Here is a 23,467-nt window from a genome sequence, read left to right on the forward strand (position 1 = left end):
TTTCTGGTCAGTTTTTCCTTCCTTGTTTCAAAATATATTACAAAAAGCTGCATCGCTTCAGCGATCTCTCACATTTATTCCAAAGTTGATTTACATCATTTGGGTTTATGTCAGGTTAATGTGTGTGTGTGTGGCACACATACACACACTATAGCTTCTGACCACACCAGCAAAGAGAGTTAAGGGTTTGGGACGAACACCGATCTAGGGCTTTCAATAGCTCAGTCGGTAGAGCACCGGTCTCGTAATCCGGAGGTCTCGGGTTCGAATCCCGATGAAAACCCATTTTCTTTGCTCAAAGTTTTTGCTATATATATATGTATATATATATATATATATATATATATATATATATATATATATAGGTATATAGACAGATACATAGATTGGTGGTCAGGCAGAATTTCTCCCGGTGGTCGCCATGAGTGGATGCGCGAACAAGCTCTCCACACAGCTAAGACACACCCATCACAGGAACAAACACACCCCATCGCCATCGCCATCGCCATCGCCATCGCCATCGCCATCGCCATCACCATCATCATCACCATCACCATCACCATCACCATCACCACCATCACTATCACCAAGGCCCAGTGACTACAACAATCCCGTACAAACGGCAAGACTCCTACATGGAGCATGACATGCAAAGCATAGCACAGCAGTATTCACTTCTCATATATTCACTGTACATACTCCCCCTACTCAATAATAAAACTCAATGTACACTCCTCTCTAATAATTGTGCATTTTGCTCCAAATATAAACATAATCAGCAGAATACATATCATAGTCTAGGTACCAAAGCCAGATCTTCAGCGTAATATTAATTTGAATATGATTTGTTCTTTGATGGTTTTTCCCTATTTTGAGGGTGCTGTATCCAAATGTAGATAATGCGACTTTTGCATCCTTAAGCGTTTGGAGATATTCGAGCTGACCCCGTCCCTCCCCCCTCCATTCGTTATATGACGTCTCATGACGTTATCAGAATATACAAGTCCAGCTGTATATATTTAAACCAAAGTCACACAACTGACGCTAGCCGAAATATAAATCTAGTAACTTAACATCCTGGGACCTGTGTTATTAATATTCATCTCTTGAAGAAGATGTTAATACACTGTATCAACCTTTTCAGGATACATATTAAAACATTCTTTGAGACATTCATTATTGGGATATCTTAGTATACATGGTATTTTGGAAGCCATTTTGGATAACATTCTTGCCGATTTGTGACAAATTTGCTCCACTGCAATGTAAACAAGGAAAAGTAGAAATTACGCGGTGCGTAATATATGTCCCCGCCGGAAGTAGCATTTAGTAGCAAAATGTACAATATAGGTAAAAAGATCAAGGTCAAAGGTCAAAGAAGTCAAAGGTCAAAATTCTGTGTAGAAGTTTTGATTTGAAGCCCTCACCTAGTGCCATCACATAAAGCAAACGGAATCGAAATCGGGTTAGAAATGGCGAAGGAGTAGCATTTTGTAGCCAATGTACAATATAGGTAAAAAAATCAAGGTCAAAGGTCAAAGAAGTCAAAGGTCAAAATTCTGTGTAGGAGTTTTGAAGCCCTCACCTAGTGCCATCACATAAAGCAAACGGAATCAAAATCAGGTAAGAAATGGCGAAGGAGTAGCATTTTGAAGCAAAATGTACAATATAGGTCAAAGGTCAAGGTCAAAGGTCACAACTGAAATTCTGTGTAGACGTTTCAAAGCTCCCATGTAGTGCTATCATATAAAGCAAACAGAATCAAAATCGGGTTAGAAATAGCGAAGGAGTAGCATTTTGAAGCAAAATGTACAATATAGGTCAAAGGTCAGAACTGAAATTCTGTGTAGAAGTTTCAAAGCTCCCATGTAGTGCTATCATATAAAGCACACAGAATCAAAATTGGCTCATAAATGACAGAGAAGTAGCAAATTGAACATTTTGGTCACACACGGACGCACAGACGGACGGACGGACAGACGGACGGACAGACGGACACACAGACACACACACGTACGGAGCCCGTTTCATAGTCCCCTGCTCGAACTCGTTCGGCGGGGACAATAAAATACAAATCACTGGTTCCATAAATCAAATCACTTCAGAGCACAATTTTTCACCATTTGTAAGGAAACATGGGCCTGAAGGAGTACCAGATTTTGGCAGTCACATTGAATATCTCGATGCCTTCAAGGATACAAGAGCTGCACCATCCAGTTTCAGATTCAGCATTTATAAAGAAATATTCAATAATGTCCAGTATTGGCACCATCTAGGCAGCCATTTGCTGGCCAGTTTGTCCATCATCTTGATATCTCAAAACATTCAAAAAATTAAAAAGCTGCATCATCCAGATTTGGATCCAGTAACCTCAAAGCAGGGTTAATCTGTTTTTACTGTTTATGAGGAAATATTATGGGAATTTCAGTTTTTGGCAACCATTTTGGCGGCCATTTGAATATCTTACACCCCCCTCAAGGATGCAAGAGCGGCATCATCCAAATTCTGATTCAGCACCCTCGAAAAATAGGGTAAGTGTTAAAATACGATGCAGCTTCTGGCACCCAGACTACGTCCAGTGCTGACATCCCACATGTACCCCTGAACACAAAAGTAATCACATGGTATTTTCAAATCTCAGACCCATCAGAACCTACATTATATATATATACACATGCACAGTAAGACTACAGAATACACATATTTCTCACCTTCAGCCTCTCAATGAAAGACTACCAACTTCAACAACTTCATAAGAAATTTCATGAGGTTTATTAATTTACCTTATTTCATGACACAAATGTTTCTCCTTGTTGAGAAGAAAATCTTATCCAGAAACACAAACACTGTATTTACATTCTCGTACATGAAAAAGTTGCGTGGCATAAAACAAACATACAGACATTATGTTTAAGGTGTACTGCGAGTAGACCAACATAAAATGAAGATACACATGTTTAAGGTAGAAAATGCAGATGTGCCCGAATTACACAGATTCTCAGGTTATAAAAAACAAACACACCCCAAATCCTGGAATTAATGAAGGTCTACATAATTCTAACCACATTCCATTCATAAACCTAATAAGACAGTTTAAATTTCTTTATACAAAATCTAAAAAGGAAAACAAAACAAAACAAAATAATGAGGTGTAGACACCAACAGGTGTCAATAATCAAGCACAAGGTAGAACGCTGTCCAATGTTTTGTAATGGTGTAAAGATTGGTGTAGAGACAAGGTAGAATATTACTACACCGTACCTTCTTAACTAGTGGCTAGCCTCAAACAGTCTTCTACGTACTTGATCGCTTCACATATCAATATGTAAAGGTACTGTTAGTAACTGACAGTAATTGCAACCAGAATAAAATTTAATCAGAAATTAGTAAATGTTGTGGTATTTTTTTAACAAAGGTTCTTGACACGATTTCTCTTGTGAGAGTGACCAGAAGCATTCAGCACTAGATTTAACACAAAGTTTTATGAATCAAAACTTTCAAGTTTCACAAAACACTCAAAGGCAACATGGTCCCCCTACACTATCAGGTTATATGATTTCAATTACAGAAGAGAATTAACCCACTCTTTGGATTTTTCTTCTTCATTCATGCAAAGGGTAGACTAGACTTGGATTTGATTGAAATAGGTTGGCATAAAGGTAGAGCAGGAATGAAGATTTGAAATCTTACTATCTGCTAAATTTGTCTGTGCATCACTAACCTACAATGTACTGTACACACAAACCACACAACCATAAAATAAAATATCCCTCCCTGCCCCACTATACACATTGTACATCCCCCTCCCCCTAAATTCACCTCATATCGCCTGTGAATAGGCAGATAATGCAAAATATTGTATTGGGAATGGAAACATAATCATTTCATGCAGTTTACTGACAGAAGCTGGTGTGGTATGAAACATCTAAGCTGCTAGAATATTTCCCTAGCATCAAACATCACAGCCAGTGGTTGATATGTTACTTGTCAAACATCGTCTCCGTCTGTGCATACATTGTACATCATCCTACAGGACACCTCTGGGCCACATGCTGAAGTAAGCCACAAAATTATTCCAGTTTGGCGTGATAAGGTAAAACCATGCAAAAGAGAACAACGAAGGATCCATTTTAAAAATCAAACAATCACAATAATTTAGAATACAGTGAAAAATAAACACTTGTCATATTGTCACAAAACAGTGATGTTTTTGGATGCAAATGAAAGTGAGAAGCTATGATGTCTTCAGCTTATAACTCTACTATTGGTCTAGATGTGAATTTTACTCTGAAAATTATACTTTTGGTGACTAATCTAGAAACTACAACCCAACTGCTAATAGTTATCAGTATTAGGTTATTACAACACAGTCATTCTGTGTGGACATACATTTTTCTTTTAGGTGTCGTACTAGAAACAGAAAATATTGTGAATTGCATCTTGAAGAAACACTGGTTAAAAGTATTCCAGGATTTCTGAATGTTACTCCACTCAGAGCCAGTTGTCATACAGGGATACCAACCTTTAAAACGGCACTGCAGTATTCTGAGGGCTGAAAAAACACATTTTCGGTGGAAACAACAGTACAGTGTATTCTACCCTTACCACAATAGACATGGGTTATTGTGTAGTAATACAATTTGGGAGAAACAACATTTTCCATAAAACTTGTAATCATAGTGTATTTGGCACACATCAGTACTAGATGCATTGCTGTTAAAAAGCAACAATTGGCACCTCTGGTAATATCTCTACAATGTGAGTTATCATCTCATAATTACCAATTACTGTATACGCCATATAATAGGGAGTCCAAATTTTTGCGAATCGAGACTTCCTGACAATTTTGTGAGTAGTTAAATTCGCGATCATGGGGTCCTGTACTGAACGGAGATATGTATACACGTCCATCACATTCATATCGGGATCAGAGTCAATACTTTCGCCTGTCTTATTTTCGCGAATTACAGCTGACTCGCAAAGTTTGCGAAAATAAAAACCTCGTGAAATATTCGGCGTATACAGTAGTCTCCTACAGACCAGAACTATTTACCATCAAATTTTCTATGAAGTGTCTCCTCAGGTTAGTGCATTAGGAATGTGATAGGACCCTTTAATCGAGCACAATCAGGACAGCGCTTATACAGCTTAGCCTTATGTACTCTATTTCTCTGAAATTTTAAAGGGATTGTATAGTTTTGGTTTTCAGGTTTGTAATTTTTTTTTTTTTTTTTGGGGGGGGGGGTGAAAATGAAAAAAAACCTCTTATGAAATGTGAAAGAGCATGTAATTCCAAGAGGAATTCAACGTTTATTTGATGAAAATTGGTTTCGTAATGTCTGAGATATCCAAAACAGAGCTGTCCTAATAAAAGTTGGGACTCACCTTTTATTATGATTGCTTTGTTTTACTTTGTTTTTGGATGTCTCTGCCATTCTAAAACCGATTTTCATCAAATAAACTTTGAATTCATCTTAGAATGGTATGCTCTGTACTATTTCACAAGTGGTTTCTTGGTATCTTGCAAAAAGTTAAAAGCCCAATCCTCATCTCCACCAATACTATGCCATCCCTTTAACCTACATTCCCTCTATTCATCCCATATGAATATGTTATGTAGGCTCATGTTTGTGTGTTGCACTGTGTATGCACATTTTGTGTGTCCACACATGCTTTCAGAGACTCCAACTCTCCCGTTTTCGACGGGAGATCTCCCGCCGAAAAGCCATTTTGGCAAAATCTCCTGTTCTCCCATTTGAGATTTAATTTCTCCCGCCCTGGCTCTGTGTCTCCCTTTCAAAAGGATTTCTTACTTATTGCTATTGTATGTTGCAAAAAATAAGCCTTATATAGCACCAGAGAGCATCTACAACCCTGGGAACTTCGCGCTTCGCACACATCAACTTGGAGTCTCCCGTTTGCTAGGGGTTTCAGGCGGGAGAATCTCCAGATCAGAAGGTGCTTTGGGTTGGAGTCTCTGTGCTTTATGAAAGCAAAAATCATTTGTACAGCAGGTACGACCCACAGAGTTCTTATCTGCATGTGTACAGCTCACATGTAACATAACCTACAGTATGCATCAAGACCTACATATACAATCAAGCACAAACATACCTAATCGCTTTCTACAGACAATGCACGTGCAAGCAAGTAATACTGAATACAACATGTAGCTAAAACAAGCTCTCCACAATTCTACATGAATAAATAAAGCAAGATCAAAGTGACAAAAGTATAGGCACTTCACATTTAAAGTAAAATGCTGATGATGTTTTTCCTTGTCTTGTCTTTCTCAAAAGAGATCATATAATGCGCAGCCTTGACTTCCTTTAAGCTGAAATCCTACACTCTGGCATTTGATGATTCCGATTAGTTTGGAATTTTCTTGTCTATGGAATGACACATTATACCACGGTATGTAATTCAGAGTCAATTTCTGCATTTATGAGCTGCTCTATGTGTCTCTATATACTGTGCAGCTGACATCTTCAGTACTTTGGCACCTAATTGCTTAAACCTTCCACTTGATGAATTTACACTACAAACCATCCATTTAATTCTGGGAGAAGGTGCTGTTTCCACAATCTCTTTGTGGTGTACAAGTGTAATTTCAGCTTGGAAAAATTCAAAGTAAAACAACACAACTCATCAGCTTTGTAAGATAAATTCATGTCAAAAAAAGAAACTTTCTTTTAAATCAAAGCGAGATATCAAATCAAACCTAATGCTACTTTCTTTCCTCTGGCCCCAAAATACCTTCACCACAAGTTTTATATCTATGTATCCAATCTGTCACGACTATTTCATTGAATAAAATGAGAGTAAACTGACTTCATACAAGTTCCTTGAAGCCACATTCAATGGATTGAAATATACGCCATGGCAAGGTGCGAGACACGTGTGTATAGTGTTGCTGGGGTGACAAGACCTTTATCTCAAATTTTGGTGAAAATCACATGTCGGAGTTATGTCCAGTCCAAATCCTGGCTGTCTTACGCCAAATAGAAGCCACCATGACATGTCAAAGTAAAGGCAATCCCATTTGTTATAATGCTTCGGCTGCCATGTTTTTTTCACTCTCCTGAACATCTGAGATACACTTCAGGGGGGCGTTTCATCAACGAGTTCGTCGGAGTTTTCACCGACAAATTTGCTATCAGCCAATCAGGGGGGCGTTTCATCAATGAGTTCGTCGGAGTTTTCACCGACAAATTTGCTATCAGCCAATCAGACGCAAGGATTTACACTGACAACTGTTAAAAGCTAATGAAATCCTTGGTCTGATTGGCTGATAGCAAATTTGTCGGTGAAAACTCCGACGAACTCGTTGATGAAACGCCCCCCAGACCAAGGATTTCATTAGCTTTTAACAGTTGTCAGTGTAAATCCTTGCGTCTGATTGGCTGATAGCAAATTTGTCGGTGAAAACTCCGACGAACTCATTGATGAAACGCCCCCCAGGTTCTGTGGCCCCACCAGCCAGAAGCCACTGCACCCTTAACCCGTTGAGGACGGACCGATTTTGCTACAACACGCATTTCCCATAGACACCTGCCCGTGTATTTTTGGGATTCGTCTTCAACGGGTTAATCACTGCACTCTTCGTCATTATATCAAAGGTACACACACAAATGGCTCCAGCACCATTTGTATGGTGAAAATGGCAAATAAACAAACACACACACACATACACACACACAAACATACAAATCTTCGGTGATTATGTTTGAGGTTCATCATTTGATCATGAATTCACTGGAATCAAACTAGAAAAGTAGTCGGAAAGAGATGCAGTGCTCTGTAAATGTGTGGTATGTTAGGTTCTAATGTGTCCACTGGGAAATACTGGCAAAGGTATTTCACTTCAAGTGCCATAGATCTACAACTATTTAATGTCATTCAGCCCTCCAAATGTACCTCCAAATGGTACTATACAGAACAGATAGCAGCGTGAATAAATCTAACTCCTCAAGGCGACCCTTACACAACTTAAACTATATTTCAGCAAGGAATGTAACTTAAAGAGTGAAGCAGTAATTACAACATTTGACAACGACGTTGTGCAGGTATGAAGCATCAAGTAGTATTTCATGGACATGACCAATAGACTTTTACTACTGACCACTTAAAGTTTGTTGACCTTGTGTGAAAGAAACATTCAATGAGCACAATATGGCACAGGCCTCGAATTAACCGACGGCCACCGACGGCCATGGCCGTCGGTGCCCCTCTCGTTGGCCGCAATGCCTTTTGTTTTTTTATCAAAGTTACGGCCAAAAAAAATGTGCCCTTTTTCTTGGGGCCGTGGTGCCCTTTTAGAATGAAAGTTATTATTTATGATGTATGATATGCCCTTTCTCAAAGTCTCTTTAATAAGCTTGAACAACTTTCCTGATCTCAAATATCATACCTTCAGTTCACTCGCGTCCCGATGTATCTGATTCAAACTCAAAGTATCTTTCCGAGATACGAGACGACGTGTACGTACATGTACGCCCGACCGGCTTTTACTGTCCCGACTGCCTCCGCAGCGCAGCGGCCGCGAGTATGTACTAGCTAGGCAGCGCATATTCAGATAGAGTAGTAAAGAGTGAACTCCAAGTTCACCAAGAAAAAAGAAAAATCCCACGATGCCAAGGTGTGCCAGACTGGGGAAAGGGGAGGGGTGGAGAGAGAGAGAGAGAGACCAATCAACAGAAGAAACCGCGCGTACTGGCGCATTCTTGGAGGTCATGAACTGTCACAGACTAATCATAGCAATCTACACGCGCACGCAAATTCCTTTGCCTTGTGGTTTTGCCAGCCAGCTGTCGGAATGTGCTTTGAAGTTTCATGGCAGCCTGGCCTGGCTGGCATGAAAGGGTGTCGAGTTTCAATCAATACCTACTGTTGTTTTATTCCTGTTTTAAAAAATGTTGTTTCACCTGATAGAAATGCGGAGATCGGGAATGTGTTACAGCTGTAGGGAAGAGGTTTTTGTTGTGTGTTGCACTTTGTGTGTGTGTGTGTGTGTGTGTGTGTGTGTGTGTTTGTTTGTTTTTCTCGGTTTGTTTTTCTTCTTTCTTTTTTCATAAACACCAAACATGCCCTTTCCAATGTGGCCTTGGTGCCCCTCTGACTGACTTAAGTGCCCTGGCCTCTTGGAAAAAGTGCCCTTTTCTAAATGGCCTTGCCCCTCCAAAATCCTATTTCGAGGCCTGATGGCACAACACATAGCAAGACGCTGAGAATCGTCTCTATGTAAGGATTATGAAACGCCAACTGTGTGCACTTTGCATCAGAACAAATAATTCGAGTGATCGTGTGCATGTGCGTGCGTCACTTGCAGAGCAGATTTGCGCTGGACACAAGATTTTCTAAATAGCTGCATTATTGACCGATGACTGACAAGAAATTCTATGACTTTTTTTTTGACACATACTGATGGCGTTGTCCTTGAGTGAGAAACAAGCAACACTTTGAGGGGACTTTCTGGAATATCGGGTTCAGTTTTCAACTGGCCTGTAATTCCCTTTTAGCACAAATTGCATCAGACTACACTTTTTTCTCACAGTCTAACAGTGGACATGATCAATGCAGATGGGAAATATGATGCGGTGTTGTGTTATGACGTCAAGTACTGTAAAAGTGGAGATTTTCGCACGACTAATTTTTCGAGCTTGGCTGGGTAAGAAGAGTTTCGCGTGTTTTTAATTCCGCGGAATCAAAACATCACGCACAGGTACATATGGAAAGCAAAAATATTCGCGTGCTTTTAATTTCGCGCTAGTTTCTGGTTGCGAGAAATGCATGAAAATTTTAACACCGTGAAAATTTCCACTTTTACAGTACTAGTCTGGTGTGGCAGCACCTTAAAGTTACATTCTACAGAATTCCAAACCCACTAAATCTTGAATGTAGGTTCAGTTTGAGGTTATTGCTCTCTTCATGTTTATTTTGCCCTCTCTTGCTTACATGTACATGCACGCTCAAATAGCTTAGGTGAACATGCCAACTGAAGTTTCACAGAACAAGAAACTTTTTTGTAAACTTGATGACGTGCTGCAGCTGATTGGATTATCTAATCATGGAATTTCTCTGCTCATGATGTCAGTCAGGTAATCAATTAAAAACTTCAATACATTTCTTTTTCCCCTCCCCCTTTTTTTAAATTACAAGTACACCAGACAAATATCTGGAGATGTCTGATTGTTGTGGTAGGAAGAAAACTAAAAAAGAAACAACCCCACCAAAGGCCCCCGCCCCCCAGAAAAAAAAAGAAGAGGAAAAAAAAAAAGAACTCTCATGGCGTAGAAGCCCCCTACTTAGGAAAAACACGCTGTACAGTTTGACAATTCTGGGTAATAAACTGGGTTTTAACAAGGCCGACTAAGATATGAATTCTGTATTCATTGTTTCATTTACTCAACACCATGACACACTGGTTTATCTTCTTTCCTTCCATGGCCATCTCAACATGTCACAACTTGTTCTATGTACACTTCCTTAACTTATACTGTTGACAAGTAAACTTGTTTTTCAGCTCACAGGAGCTCCCAGACCACAGAAATGACTTCCTCTGAGTTTGAATAGTTTGCCATAATACATCAACTCATATCTGTGTGTCTCCCTTTAAGCCTTCCTACTTTTCAACTTATTTCAAACACTGTACAACACTGTGATGCCCAGGGGGTGTTTCATAAAGCTGTTCTTACAGTTACGAACAACTTAAGAACGACTGGAACATGTTCTGATGTGCTATGCTTCTCAGAATGTCAATAATTCAGCATAAGAACTGACAACCCCCCCCCCCCCCAAAGTCTGAAGACAGACAGCTTGTCATTCTACCCAGATCAGCTCCAAGCCAAAAAGTCAAACTTCCTCTGTGAGGAAAATTTGACTGCAGTAGTAGAGATGTCAACCGAGACTGAGTGACTATAGCCACTGTCACACTAGCAAAACTTCTTGAAGTTTAAGTTCTCCAAGTTTGGCTAGTATCAAAACAAAAATCCCCCAAACTTCCCACTAAAACTAAGGAAATTTTCTGAACCCCTGCAAATATTCTCCAAGTTTGTGCAATCTTAATGCACAGAGCCAGAACTTCTGTCTTGTGACCAGTCCACTTCTTGTTTGCAGTGTCTCCTAAAGCTGTCAGACAGTAGTCATGCTTTCTTCTTTTTTGAACTGAAACTTCAAGAAGTTTTGTCAAACTTTGCAAAGTGTTCTCAAAGTTAGACTTCCCAAAGTTTTGCCAGTGTGACCGAGGCTCATAACAACACCTATGAGTCCACTTCATCACAGCTGACTCCCCTCCCCCCCCCCCACGTAATATGATTCCTGCAACATAAATCTGCATTTACACTGATGTGACTTGGAGACAGAAACCATATCCTCAGCTGCAATACAATTTGTTCAATGCCATCTATCTTTCTGCACACAGGAGCAACCATGAACACCTCATTGAGGTACACCAATCCAATGGTCCCATAACCTTGTTTCTGACTACTATCCTGCACTCTCACTGCTCAATACACAGAGCCTTCCAAACATACCTTTTCTTAAAACACTCTCTTTAAAGAAGATCAATTCTTCCTACACCCTCCATCTTGCTTCAATTCACGAACCATCACTGCACCTACCACCTTGCATCCCTCCTGCGCCAGACATGTTCAGCGTCAGTAGATGACGTCACTTACAAGGATCAGGTGAAAAGAGTATCATTTATCTTTGAGGGTGTTGATCTTGTTGATAATCTTTAGCGCTGGACCAAGCTTCATGTTCATGGCGGTCATGAGATGATCCTCTTTGAGTAGCATCAGGGCTTGGCCGTCAATCTCCTGTGAGTGAAACTGCTCTGCGTAGTCGCCGCATCCCGGCAGCGTCCGGATGAAAGTGGCAACATGCTCCACCGACCATGACCCGGGGTCGCGCCCCAGTCCCGGCGGGAGATCGTCGCTATCGTCGGAGTACTGGAAGCTCTGGTCGCTGCGGCTGGGCGAGGAGACCACCACGTTGGGTGAGGGTGAAGAAGGGTTCTCCTCTGATGGAGCTGAACTGGAGCTGCTACCACTGCTGCTGGTCTCCTGGGGGAGCTGTACGTTTTCCAGTTGTGGAGCTTTGCTCTGTAATATCAGCAACAAAAAGTGGTAAGAGAGGTGTCGAGCAGTCACCGAGATTGTCTAAAGTTTGCCACACTAGCAGTCAACAATATTGAAACATGTGTATTCAGAGCAGGAAGTTAGATTTGGAGTCAAGATTCACAGTGACTGTAGGGAATACCTGTGAGTCACAACCATACACTTTGTATCACAGGAGTGTGAAATACAATTTTATAAGAATGGGAAAGCAGGCTTTATAGATGGTTTCCTGTGAGTCAAATGGTCAGACAGAGAATCTGATAGGTAGATCTACACCAACATGGAAGATTTATAGCAAGATCACTATGATCAATTTGTGTGTATTTACATTGCATTTGCTATCAGATCTATCATGAACTGCAAATTCACGAGTATGAAATACTCCAAATTCGATGTTTATGAGCACAGAAAACTACACGTAGCCATGGTGGTTTAGATGCACAATGCAATGAGCAAAGAAGCCAATAGGTAGACTTAGGGAGGACATGTTAAAAAGCATGTTAACAGCTTTGCCAAGGCATACAACACACCATGTGAAGGACTTGATTCAGGGAAGAAAACAAACACTCACCCACACACTCACATTAACAAACACCAGAGAGTGTGTCACACACCCACACATTAATAACACACAAAAACATAAAAGGAAATATGGTACAACTTTGTGTGTACACTCCCACACACAGTGACGCACAGACTCATACACACCATTAACTACATGCATATTTGAACAAATGAATGGTACAGAAAATCAGGAACTACAAGAAGAAACACATGTTCATGCATCTTTTTACATGCTCTTAATTGACGAATATGCTTTAATAGTGTATGTTATTTGGCTGTTTAACAGAATTGATAATGAAAAATGTGATGATTTTCTTGAAATGCATTTCTAACTGATTTGTTGCGTACTACCGTGGACATCTCAGGGAGCACAAATATGTGATGCCTTGTCACAAAAGCCATATAATGTCTGAAAAATATTTCATTTGGCATTTAACAGATCTGAATTTGTTAGATGTCAAGCTTTAAATTGATATTCATAAAAAGTGCTCTACACAGAAAGCATTATAAAGAAGAATTAACAAGTTAGAAAACCATAAAGATTATATAGCCCAAATCGGCTCTACACACATTTTTCTTGCTTTATGATCTCCAACTTTATATAGGTAAAATGATGAGGAAGAAAGATTTGCGGTGACACCATGTGTATGTAGTCCTTAATCGGATCGCTGTTTGGCAGAAGAGCCTAGAAAGAGGAGAAACGAAGAGGGAAGCGACATATGGGGGTTGTGAGGAGGGCAGAAAGTGAAGAGTGGGAGACAGTAATGGGCTAGAGGTTGAAGTTGCACTAGTGGAGACGGTAGAGAAAGGAACACAGAGAGTGGTAAGGAAGAATAGTGTGAGAATCAAGTAGGATGTTCGGACATCGTTAGAAGGGGAAAGATGATATAGAAGGGAAGAGGAAGAGGAAGGAGTTGAATGTTGGAGAATCATGGAGATAGGGGAGAGCAGTAATAATTCATGAAACCAAGAGAAGAAAAACGAAGTCGGCGAACAGTGTGGCTATGGAATGCGGAATCAATTGAGAAAAGACGAATAATCCCTCGAAGGAAGGGTAAGTAGAGGAGAGATGAGAATATGTTGATAGAAGGGAGAGAGAGAGAGAGAGGCGGGGGGGGGGGGGGGGGGGACAAAGAAAAGAAGTAGAAAAGAACAAATTGAAATTCAAGACGTAAATCAGAGGGAGCTAGTATGGATCCTAGAATGAAATGCTGCTGAGAAGGAAAAAAATGGAAAGGAAAATTGATGACAGTTAAGTCCTGAAAAGGTTCCTGTGGGAGAAAAGCAAAAATAAGAAATCAAAATGAGATTAAAGTGTAGACCTGAGGAGAGAAGACAAGAGAAATAACCTGTGGAGAAATGTGTAAATTAATACTAGTGGTCCTGAAAAGGACCACTAGTATTAATTTACACATTTAGGTAAAAATTAATTTAGGTAAAATGATGTCACACCACATAATTATAAAGTGTCCTTTGTGCGTATGCATATCCCAAGGTTTTTTATGTATTTTGTGTACATTAGGAGTAATTCAGTATCAGTTGCAAGTCATACTATGTAATGAACCATGCACACGTTAGAGTGAACTGTGAGTCACTGTATCGGGGCAATTACCCCCGGCTAAATACTGGTTAGTTATAAGGTTAGAGTAAAGATTAGGGTTAGGGTTAGGTTTAGGGCTAGAGTTTGAATTAGGGCTAGGATTAGGTTCAGGATTAGGATTAGGGTTAAGGTCAGGGGAAGGGTCCGGAGTAACTGCCCTTGACCCAGGAGTCTTATCTCACCCAAGGCTGGGAGACATTGAAGCTGAGGCGGCCATGTTTTCCTCTCTGTCCCTTGAGTGGCTTTGCCTTCAGCTGTAGCTTCAGTTTGTACTTTGTCTTTTCTGGCTTCTCTGGCTGGCGTGGGGAGAAGAGACCTAGACGCTTGGAGCAACCCACGTTGTAGCGCTTGGCACAGGCCATGGAGCAGAAACGTTTGGAACGCTTGAATTTGCGTGGCGAGTCCATTTTGCCACAGAACTCGCATCGCAGCAGAGCACCTTCCTCGACTGGCTCAGATGCTGTTGTTTGAAGGAAAAATGAAAACTTGATCTAAGAATTTCATGCTATCGAATCGTTATCAGTGAGAACATAGATTAGGCTTTTATATTTTAGGATATGCCAGATTAGAAGACTAAAATTTAAAGTGGCAGAAGTATGATCATTGCTTACCGGGAGAATGATGAGTTGTAAGTAAGGCATGGGAGTGGGAGCTGTATTAAGTGTAGGCTCAAAAATATTTTCAAGAAAATTGCACAGGCATTTACACATGTAAGTTCAATGTCATAACTCAAAGTACAAGTATTATCTCCTGATCAACTTTCAAACAACCCATCCCAGAAGAGTTTCTGTCGAAATATCCATCCAAATCTTCACATGCAGATTTCAGTGCCTTACAACAATACTCAATTTAGACAACTCTTTGGATTTGCAATCTACAGGCAGCACGACTGTTACTTTTCATAATACTGAGCTGTTTAGAGCAATCGAACTCACATCAATATAATGGAGGTTCAAATGTAAAATGATAAGAACTTTTATCACATGATGATAAAATCATCACATTATCAGATTTTATTCAAGGTCACTGATGATAAAGACTTTATAATTTTACCGGGTCTTTTCTTGCTCTGCGGTGGAGTGTTCTTGTAGGCCACATTAGCTTCGGACAAAATACCGGATGTGACCTGTTTCATGACATACAAGAATGAAAGATAACAGAGTAAATAAGACACATGCTACAGATTTAAAAGATACACAGCCCATCTAACACCACAAAAAATTCACATTCCTAATATAACTCTTCATAACTTCCCTGACCCCTTTCAAAACAGCATTTTTGCATAACTATGATAGGACTATCTAAGAGGGTAATCTCAGTCCAGACTACATGTACACTGTATATCAACAAAGTGCAGCTGAAGTAGAATGCTCCACTCTTGGTTTTTAGAATGCTTTTGGAGGATAGGGAAGCATGAAGCAGTGTGGTATTATACAAATGATGCACAGGATAGAGTGCGTTAGTGGAGGCGTATAGTGCGGTGCACTACATTGTAAATACCCGAGAGTGAGCTACGCCTCCACTAACGCCACGAAATAATCCTGTGCATCATTTGTTTTATAAAATGGGTCGAAAATTCGAAAACTAACAGCATTTTTCAGCGTTTTTCACGTACCTTTGTGGGTCAAGACATCCGAAGATGTTCGTCCCAAACATTTACGCACGTCGCACTCGGAAATCCCGCACATACAGTATAAGTATGATGGGGGGTTGGGTTTCCGGACACTTAAGTTCCCGCATGAAAACTTATTTATTTTACATAGAATATGCACCCTTTACCTTAAAGACTTGATATAGACTCCTCATTTAGGCCTACTAGACAACATACTCTGAAAACGGCGTGAGAATTAACCAGCTAAATCGTTGGATTTGCCCTTCAAAGTGACTCCATGTACGCGTCCGGTCCCACAACGCTGAGTCTACTGTACTGTACAAAGTGTACGTATATAAGAGTATACGTACGCCACACATGTTATGCACAAGGGAAGAAAGGCCGGCCGGCCGGCAGCCCGAACTAGAAGTTCATACAGGATTGACAGCGCGTACTGTATGTATGCATGCAATTCAAAGGAGCCGCCGTGCGCACAGACGATCGGCAATAGGATTTAACCACGGTGGATTTAACACGCAGTGCCATGGGACTAGAATAACCAAAGCACACGTGACTCATTTCAGCACTTCCTATTGGCTACATTCTTGAACCCATTTTATAAACATGTACAATGCATTGCTTCATCAAATATGAATCTACAGTGGACTCCCATCATAACAAAGTCCTCGAGAGTGGCATTTTTCTTTCGTTATATTAAAGATTTGTTATGACCGAACAAATAAACAATAAAAGACATAGAATGGGTTGCGGCCTGAATCTTTACTTCGTTGTAACTGGAATTTCATTAAAACTGTGTTCGTTATAACAGGAGTGCCCTGTATTTGTTTGTTATGAGAGGTTGAAGAAACAAAGTGTAACAGGTCCTTTAACATAAATACATAAACCTCATACAAATACATATGTATGACACCAATCAGCATGATGTACGATAGAAAACATAGTAACATACCGGGAATGGTTCCTTTGACTCTTCAATGATGAAGCCATCAATGACATGTGTGAGGATGTGTGGCTTGACTACAGCCTTTGGGATCTCCTTTGGTATTTCAATGACAGCCTCTGTGACCTCTGACCCCCCACCCTCTGTATCCATTGGTTCATTGATATTCGCTGATGAAGACGGCCCTGGGGTCGGATTTGTGGAGGATGTTGCGGCTGCCGTCGATGTCACCTTGAAACGACTGTTCTTGGAAGAGGTGTCACTGTCGCTACCTTCGGATTTTAAGGAGGAGCGAGGTGTGGACTGGATGTGGGACTGGGTAGGAATGGTTGTTGAACTAGGACTATGGTTAGATTTAGCCGACATGTCCACTGGTTGAAGCTGGGGTGACCCCTTGGGCGATGTGACCAGGTTGATGGGTGTGGCATCAGGACTAGAGTGAAGGGTAGGGTCACTGGTGTTGTGGTGGGAATGTGCTTGGATTGGCCCTGTGGGACGAGGGGATACTCGAGGTAAGTGAGCTCTGATTTGAGCAGTGGGTCGGTGAGCCTGGTGCAGATTCTGCTGGGGTCCAGCCACAGTCAGCAGCTGGTGGTTGCTGGTGATGGTGCGCCCCGGAGACGGGAGGATGGGTTTGTGGTGGGAATGGGAAGGGCCAGAATGAGAGGAAGGCATCCTAGCTCTTGTTGGCGACACCAAACCATGTCTGATTTGGGGGGATGCAAGCCTTGGGCTAATTTGTCCATTTCCTGGGGATGGTTTTGTTTGTGCCTGGACAATCAACTGCCCAGTGGTTGTCATAGTAACGCGTGAAGATGCGACATGGTTGCCGCTGAGAGCTGCTTGTAACCGGGTATTACCCTGCGGGTAGGCAAGGAGTGTTGGAGAGCCAGCATGAGGGTAGAAAGGACCTCGCACCTGTGCTCCTTGCATCATGATGGAGGATTGCACCCCCCTACCTGCTGCCGAGATGGGGATGCGGATTCTGGGTTGCTGTCCTCTGGAAGCCTGTGGTGGGCTCCTGGAGGGCGGAGTCTGTTCCCTGATGACAAGACCACCAGACCTGGCCTGGGCACGTATCTGAGCTCTGGCCTGCATCAAGGCCTGTGCAGTGGTCGGTCGCATGGGTCCATTGGCCATAACGCGAATCTGATTCACATGGGTGGCCCTGCCCGGTGCACTCTGGATCGATCTGGCATGGCCCCGTATTGGTCTCACCTGACCACTGATCGGTCGCACCTGCTGGATTTGCTGGACATGTTGCACTTGCTGGACCTGCTGCAACTGCTGTCCGGCCGTCGTCGGCATTACCTGTCCAGTGGGTGTTGGTCGTATTGTTGCTGCGGTGATACGAGGGCTGGCGGGCTGGTTGGGACTGGACTGCGTCGTCTGAGAGGGAGTGTAAGATCGAACAAATATGGGAGTCCTGGTTGTAACTATCACTCTTTGGCCCTCAGAATCTTTGGTAGTCCCTGCCGGTGAACTCCGAGGACTTGCTCCACTGGGCTTGGGTGATGGAGAGACTCTACTTGGGGGAACCAAACTCCCTCCTGATGGAGGTGGGGGGAGTGCCACTTTGTGCACAGGTGCAGAGAGGGGTCCATCAACAAGGGTTGGGGTGGAAGCAGGTGACGGGATGGGTGTGGTCTGCGGTGCAATAGTTGCTGGTATTGTGGTTGTGGCAGGTGTGGCAAGTGTGACAGCCGATGTCTGAGGAGGAGTTTGCTGCGACATAGTTGTAGGGGTGGTTGTCCCTCCTGGCACAAGATCCTGTGGACTTGCCATACCTGAAATAGAAGGGAGGGGGGGGGGGGAATAAAGGTTCTGGGTTATTTCAGCACCATCAAGTTACAACCATCAGCAGACACCTGGGATTCAACTTACATTTTAATCGACCATCTGACAGATGACTGCTAAATGGAAGCAGGTTTGTGACATGTTTTTGTTTTGTTTTTTTGGTTATCTAATACAAAATGTCTACTGTTGAAGCAAGAACTGTGATGCCGACAAAAGAACTTGCCAGTAAGTGTTGCTGTGCATGTTTATATTTCAATTCAATAATTGTACAACCTTCAACTGGCCAAACTTTTCCATGACAATAGCCAAAACACTGTAGCTACAAGCTGTATGTAATATAAAATCCACTCACACTTCAACTTGTATGTTGGTGTAATATTTGCACTGAAATTAATATTGCGTAAAGCTGTGACGGTATGTGTACAAAACATTTGATCACAGTATAGAATTCTACTCATACTGTACCATTCACTAAATGACTTACATTGTAAGTCTAACAGAACACTTTGTGAACAGCAGCACCACTGGTAGGTACAGTGTATGATAATTATGAATGTGTTTGATGCACACCATGGCTAAGCAATGTACAGCAGTAGCAAATGTCATGCATATTATGGGAGTATGGCACATGGGATACCCCACGAGGGATACCATGCATGGGAGTTGGGGGTTTCACAGTCGTCCACATTGTATGTTATACATCACTGGTGTGTTTTGGCACAATTCAGAATTCATTCACCTCTTTATAAACAGTAAATACATCCATGATGTATGATTGAGGGTACCACCTAGATCGTCACCCCAAGGATCTGCAGCCTATTTTAAATTATTTATTCCCAAAGTAAAACAAAGTCACCCACGTTTTGCCTCCAATATACCATAAATACTGCAGTTTCAAATATCGTGACCGTCCTGTTGATTCTGAATCTCCGTTGTGAAATTATGCCATTCTAGTGTGTGCGATGCATTTTCTTTGCGCGGCTTAAAAGGATACGCAGGGTGCCGATGGTAAGGTACAGTCGTGCCTTGCTGATGGCAAGGTACCTTGCCGATATGTGGTAACGTGGCACCCTTACCATACTGCAGTATTGTATAGTACAGGAATCTCAAAATACAATTTAATCAAAAACGTCAATTACCATCTATAGTCGCCACTTGTGTGTATTTCCTATGCACTCCCGGGCTGGCGAAGTGACGATAGGCACTGAATTAGTTTGCCGCCCATAGCACGACACATTAGAAGTGTCTATACTCTCTCAAGCTTGCCCTTGATAGCGAATGATGTGAGATTAGATACAGGGGACACCCCTGAACCCCCGTTCAACTGGAACTACTTTCACGGTCACACTAAACTACAAAATAGCGCTAGCAATCTCTCTCCCAACGACAGTAGCCGCTGCATGATCGTACGTATTTCTGAACGTAAAAACGTTGATGTACCCTGCCCTGGGGGCATCAAGTACAATAATGCCATTTACTAAATATGTGGAAAGAAGAATGTGATATTTCTTCACATTGGAAAAGAATACCAGCCCATCACACATTTTGTGACCATCATCCATGCCATGGTGGACCATGGTACCTTAAATTCCTTGTCCTTGTCACTGTCATCGATGGTCATGGGCATGGCCCTGGCCTGGTGACCGACTCATTGCCAGAACAACACTGAACAAAGATCTCTTCGACAGCAAAACTCTTAGATCATGTCGATAGAATAGGATGGTATAGTATAGTATTGCTTGCCTGAGGTGGGGATTCTTTCTCTACTGCTATAAACGTGATAACAAGGCGTTACGTTGGCCTTATTGTGAGCGTAGCAACTACCGCAGCTCAGTGTAAAACGCGGCCACTGAATGAACAATTGACTAGGCCGAGGCACAACGTATCGAACGTTGTTCGGTAAACGGGCAAAACCTATGCTATGTTTCCAACGTTTCCTTCGGCCATTTATTTACGTCTTTATGTAGTTATAATATATTGAGAATACCTACGAAATGAACTAAAAAATACTCACCTCTGACTTACGATGAAGACGGTTTGGACTCTATTCTTGAATAGGTTGTCTTTTCATTTCCACCAACGCGCTCGAACAACGGTGTAAACGTAACCTTTTACCTCTGTAATTTGATCATCACGTACAGTACGTTGCATGCATGCGCATGCATATCGGGCTATTGGGCTTTTTACGAATGCATTCATTTTTGTACCGTAGTGGTAAGTAGAAAAAAGAAGGAAACTAAATTGTAGATTGTATTAATCATGTACATTGTAAAACCAGTACTCGTCGCCTTTATTTAAAGTTTAGTGTCCCAAGAATACATGTAATGACAAAGAGTTTCTGTAAAATACTCTCTATTTCTCTCTCCTTGCTCTCCTTTCCTCCCCATCTCTCCTTATTTTCTGTACTAGTATTCATCTTTTTACTCGTCCTCGTTTTTTGTTTTTGTTTTTTCTCCTGGGTTCCTTTTTCTCTTTCTTTTTTTTTTCTTTCTGACGATCCTTCCTGGCCCTTTTCTTCTTCATTTTCATCTTCATATCCTAATCTTCTTCTTCTTCTTCTTCTTCTTCTTCTTCTTCTTCTTCTTCTTCTTCTTCTTCTTCTTCTTCTTCTTCTTCTTCTTCTTCTTCTTCTTCGTTGTCGAAACTTTTATATTCATTGTACTTCCAGTAGTGTAAGGCTTAATACATTAATAAACATGGCCGATGTCGAAGCTATAAGATCCGTTTACCTCTATAAATTAGGATTTTATTTTATCACAGGTTTCAGACATTCTTTTGATATCCAAACTCGGTCAATTCAAACCTCGCTCATAACTTTTATATGCAACTATAGCCTTTGATGCAGATTCATGATATTTATTCCATGCAAACTGTAAACATCACAGAAAGTACTCGTGTCACTGATACGTTATCTTCTTTGATTTATTTGATGCTAACCAATAGAATTGAATTTGTGAAATCCTCGGGTGTCATTCACATTGGATTAAGCGACCATATTCCATGAATTTCATTGTCTGGGGATCTCCGTCTACTCATTCTCCACATCAACCCCGTATATTAAGCTACAGAAATATTGAAAATGTTGATATAACAGCTTTTTGTGATCATTTACAAAACCAACCTTGGGAAGACGTTCTCTTCGCAAAAGATATTGATGAGGCTGTCAAATTATGGGAAGATTATCTCATGGAAACTGTTAATCTATTTATGCCTGTAAAATCCAGGAAAGTTAAAAGTAAATGTTCTCCTTGGATGACTTCGGAAATTATGAATCTAATCAAACAACGAGATAAAATTAAAAGGAAATCAAAGAAAACGAAGGAAATTGATACTATGAATATGTACAGGAAACTGAGAAATAAAGTCACCTCTGAAATAAGGAAAGCAAAAAGAAAGTACTGTGTGGATAGACTTTCTTCAGCTAAGGGAAGATCCGATGATATTTGGAAGATTTTGAAATCTGTCACGCCTAATTCGCAAAGTAGTAATCCCCAAGGTAATGTATCAGATTGTGAATCGAAGAGAAATGAGTTCAATCAATATTTTTCTTCTATTGGAGAAAAGCTTGCTTCTGATATTGAAGAACAGCCCACTGAGTCGTACTATGAAAATGATATTTATATTGATGATGATGTACAATTTAGATTTCATGTAGTTTCTGAGGATGATGTACATAAGGAACTGAAAAATTTGAGAGATAGCATTTCAGTAGGTCTGGATGAGATTTCTTCCAAGATTTTGAAAATAAGCGCACCCATTATTGTTCCTTGTTTAACGTATGTTATTAATAAATCTTTGTGTGAAAATAAGTTCCCCAAAAAGTGGAAAATGTCAAAGGTTGTTCCCATTCATAAACCTGGTACCGTTAATTCTCCAAACAATTTTCGTCCTATTTCAATACTACCCACTGTTTCTAAACTGCTCGAAAGATTTGTACAAAGACAATTAATGGCTTACCTTGAAGAAAATAACATATTATCTCCCAAACAATTTGGATTTAGGCGAAAGCATTCCACAATCACATCCTTAGTCAAGGTGACAGATGAATGGATGAAAGCAATAGATGAAGGGAAATATACTGGGGCCGTATTCATAGACTTAAAAAAGGCGTTTGATTGTGTTAATCATGAGTTGCTTTTAACCAAATTACGCAATATTGGGGTATCAGATGAGTGTCTGCCATGGTTCATTGATTACCTGAAGGGGCGATCCATTTGTACGTCACTCCATTCACATCTTTCAACCCCGTTACCCATATCTTATGGAGTCCCACAGGGATCGATTCTTGGTCCCCTTTTGTTTATCGTTTTTATTAATGATTTGTGCAGATATATACCTAACTGCTCAATCCAATTATATGCCGATGATACTGTCGTGTATTTTTCTGATAGTAATATTGATAGTGTACATATGAACCTTAATAATGATCTGGTTTGTGTTTATAAATGGATGTGTGCAAATAAACTGACTATCAATAAATTTGAAAAGACTTTATCTTTACTCATTGGATCAAGGCACATGTTGAATAGATGTAACAGATTAGATGTTTATATGAACGGTAGACCAATACAACAAGTAGATCATGTTAAATAACTCGGTTTTATTGTTGATAACAAATTGAAATGGGATGTTCATATCGAGAATTTATGTAAAAAAGCAGGAAATTAGTGAAGTATTTAGGCAGACTTCGTCATTTTATCTATGAATCTAATCTGAAGTTGATTTATCAGTCCATTATCTTGCCACTTTTTGATTACGCTGATATTATATTTGATTCAAGTCATAAAAAGTATATCAAGCAGGTGCAAATCCTTCAAAATCGCGCTGGGCGGATTATA

General features: G+C 40.8%; 1 protein-coding gene and 1 non-coding gene across 2 annotated transcripts; one reads left to right on the forward strand and one right to left on the reverse strand.

Annotated features, from left to right (window-relative positions):
- Positions 1 to 209: 209 nt before the first annotated feature.
- Trnat-cgu (transfer RNA threonine (anticodon CGU)) lies at positions 210 to 283 on the forward strand. Its single transcript has one exon. It is a non-coding gene; the product is annotated as a tRNA-Thr (tRNA).
- Positions 284 to 11,342: 11,059 nt separating this feature from the next.
- On the reverse strand, positions 11,343 to 18,617 carry LOC139729418 (uncharacterized). Its single transcript, XM_071640378.1, has 4 exons — positions 16,842 to 18,617; positions 15,334 to 15,406; positions 14,463 to 14,740; positions 11,343 to 12,101 (listed from the first exon to the last, which is right to left on the reverse strand). Exons 1-4 carry the CDS (start codon positions 18,615 to 18,617, stop codon positions 11,697 to 11,699), a joined length of 2,532 nt encoding a protein of 843 aa, XP_071496479.1. The 3' UTR covers positions 11,343 to 11,696.
- Positions 18,618 to 23,467: the final 4,850 nt, after the last annotated feature.

Source organism: Diadema antillarum, unplaced genomic scaffold (genome assembly GCF_040938485.1).
Source record: "Diadema antillarum isolate AM-2024a unplaced genomic scaffold, OU_Dant_1.0 scf00000002, whole genome shotgun sequence".
Taxonomy (NCBI): Eukaryota; Metazoa; Echinodermata; class Echinoidea; order Diadematoida; family Diadematidae; genus Diadema; species Diadema antillarum.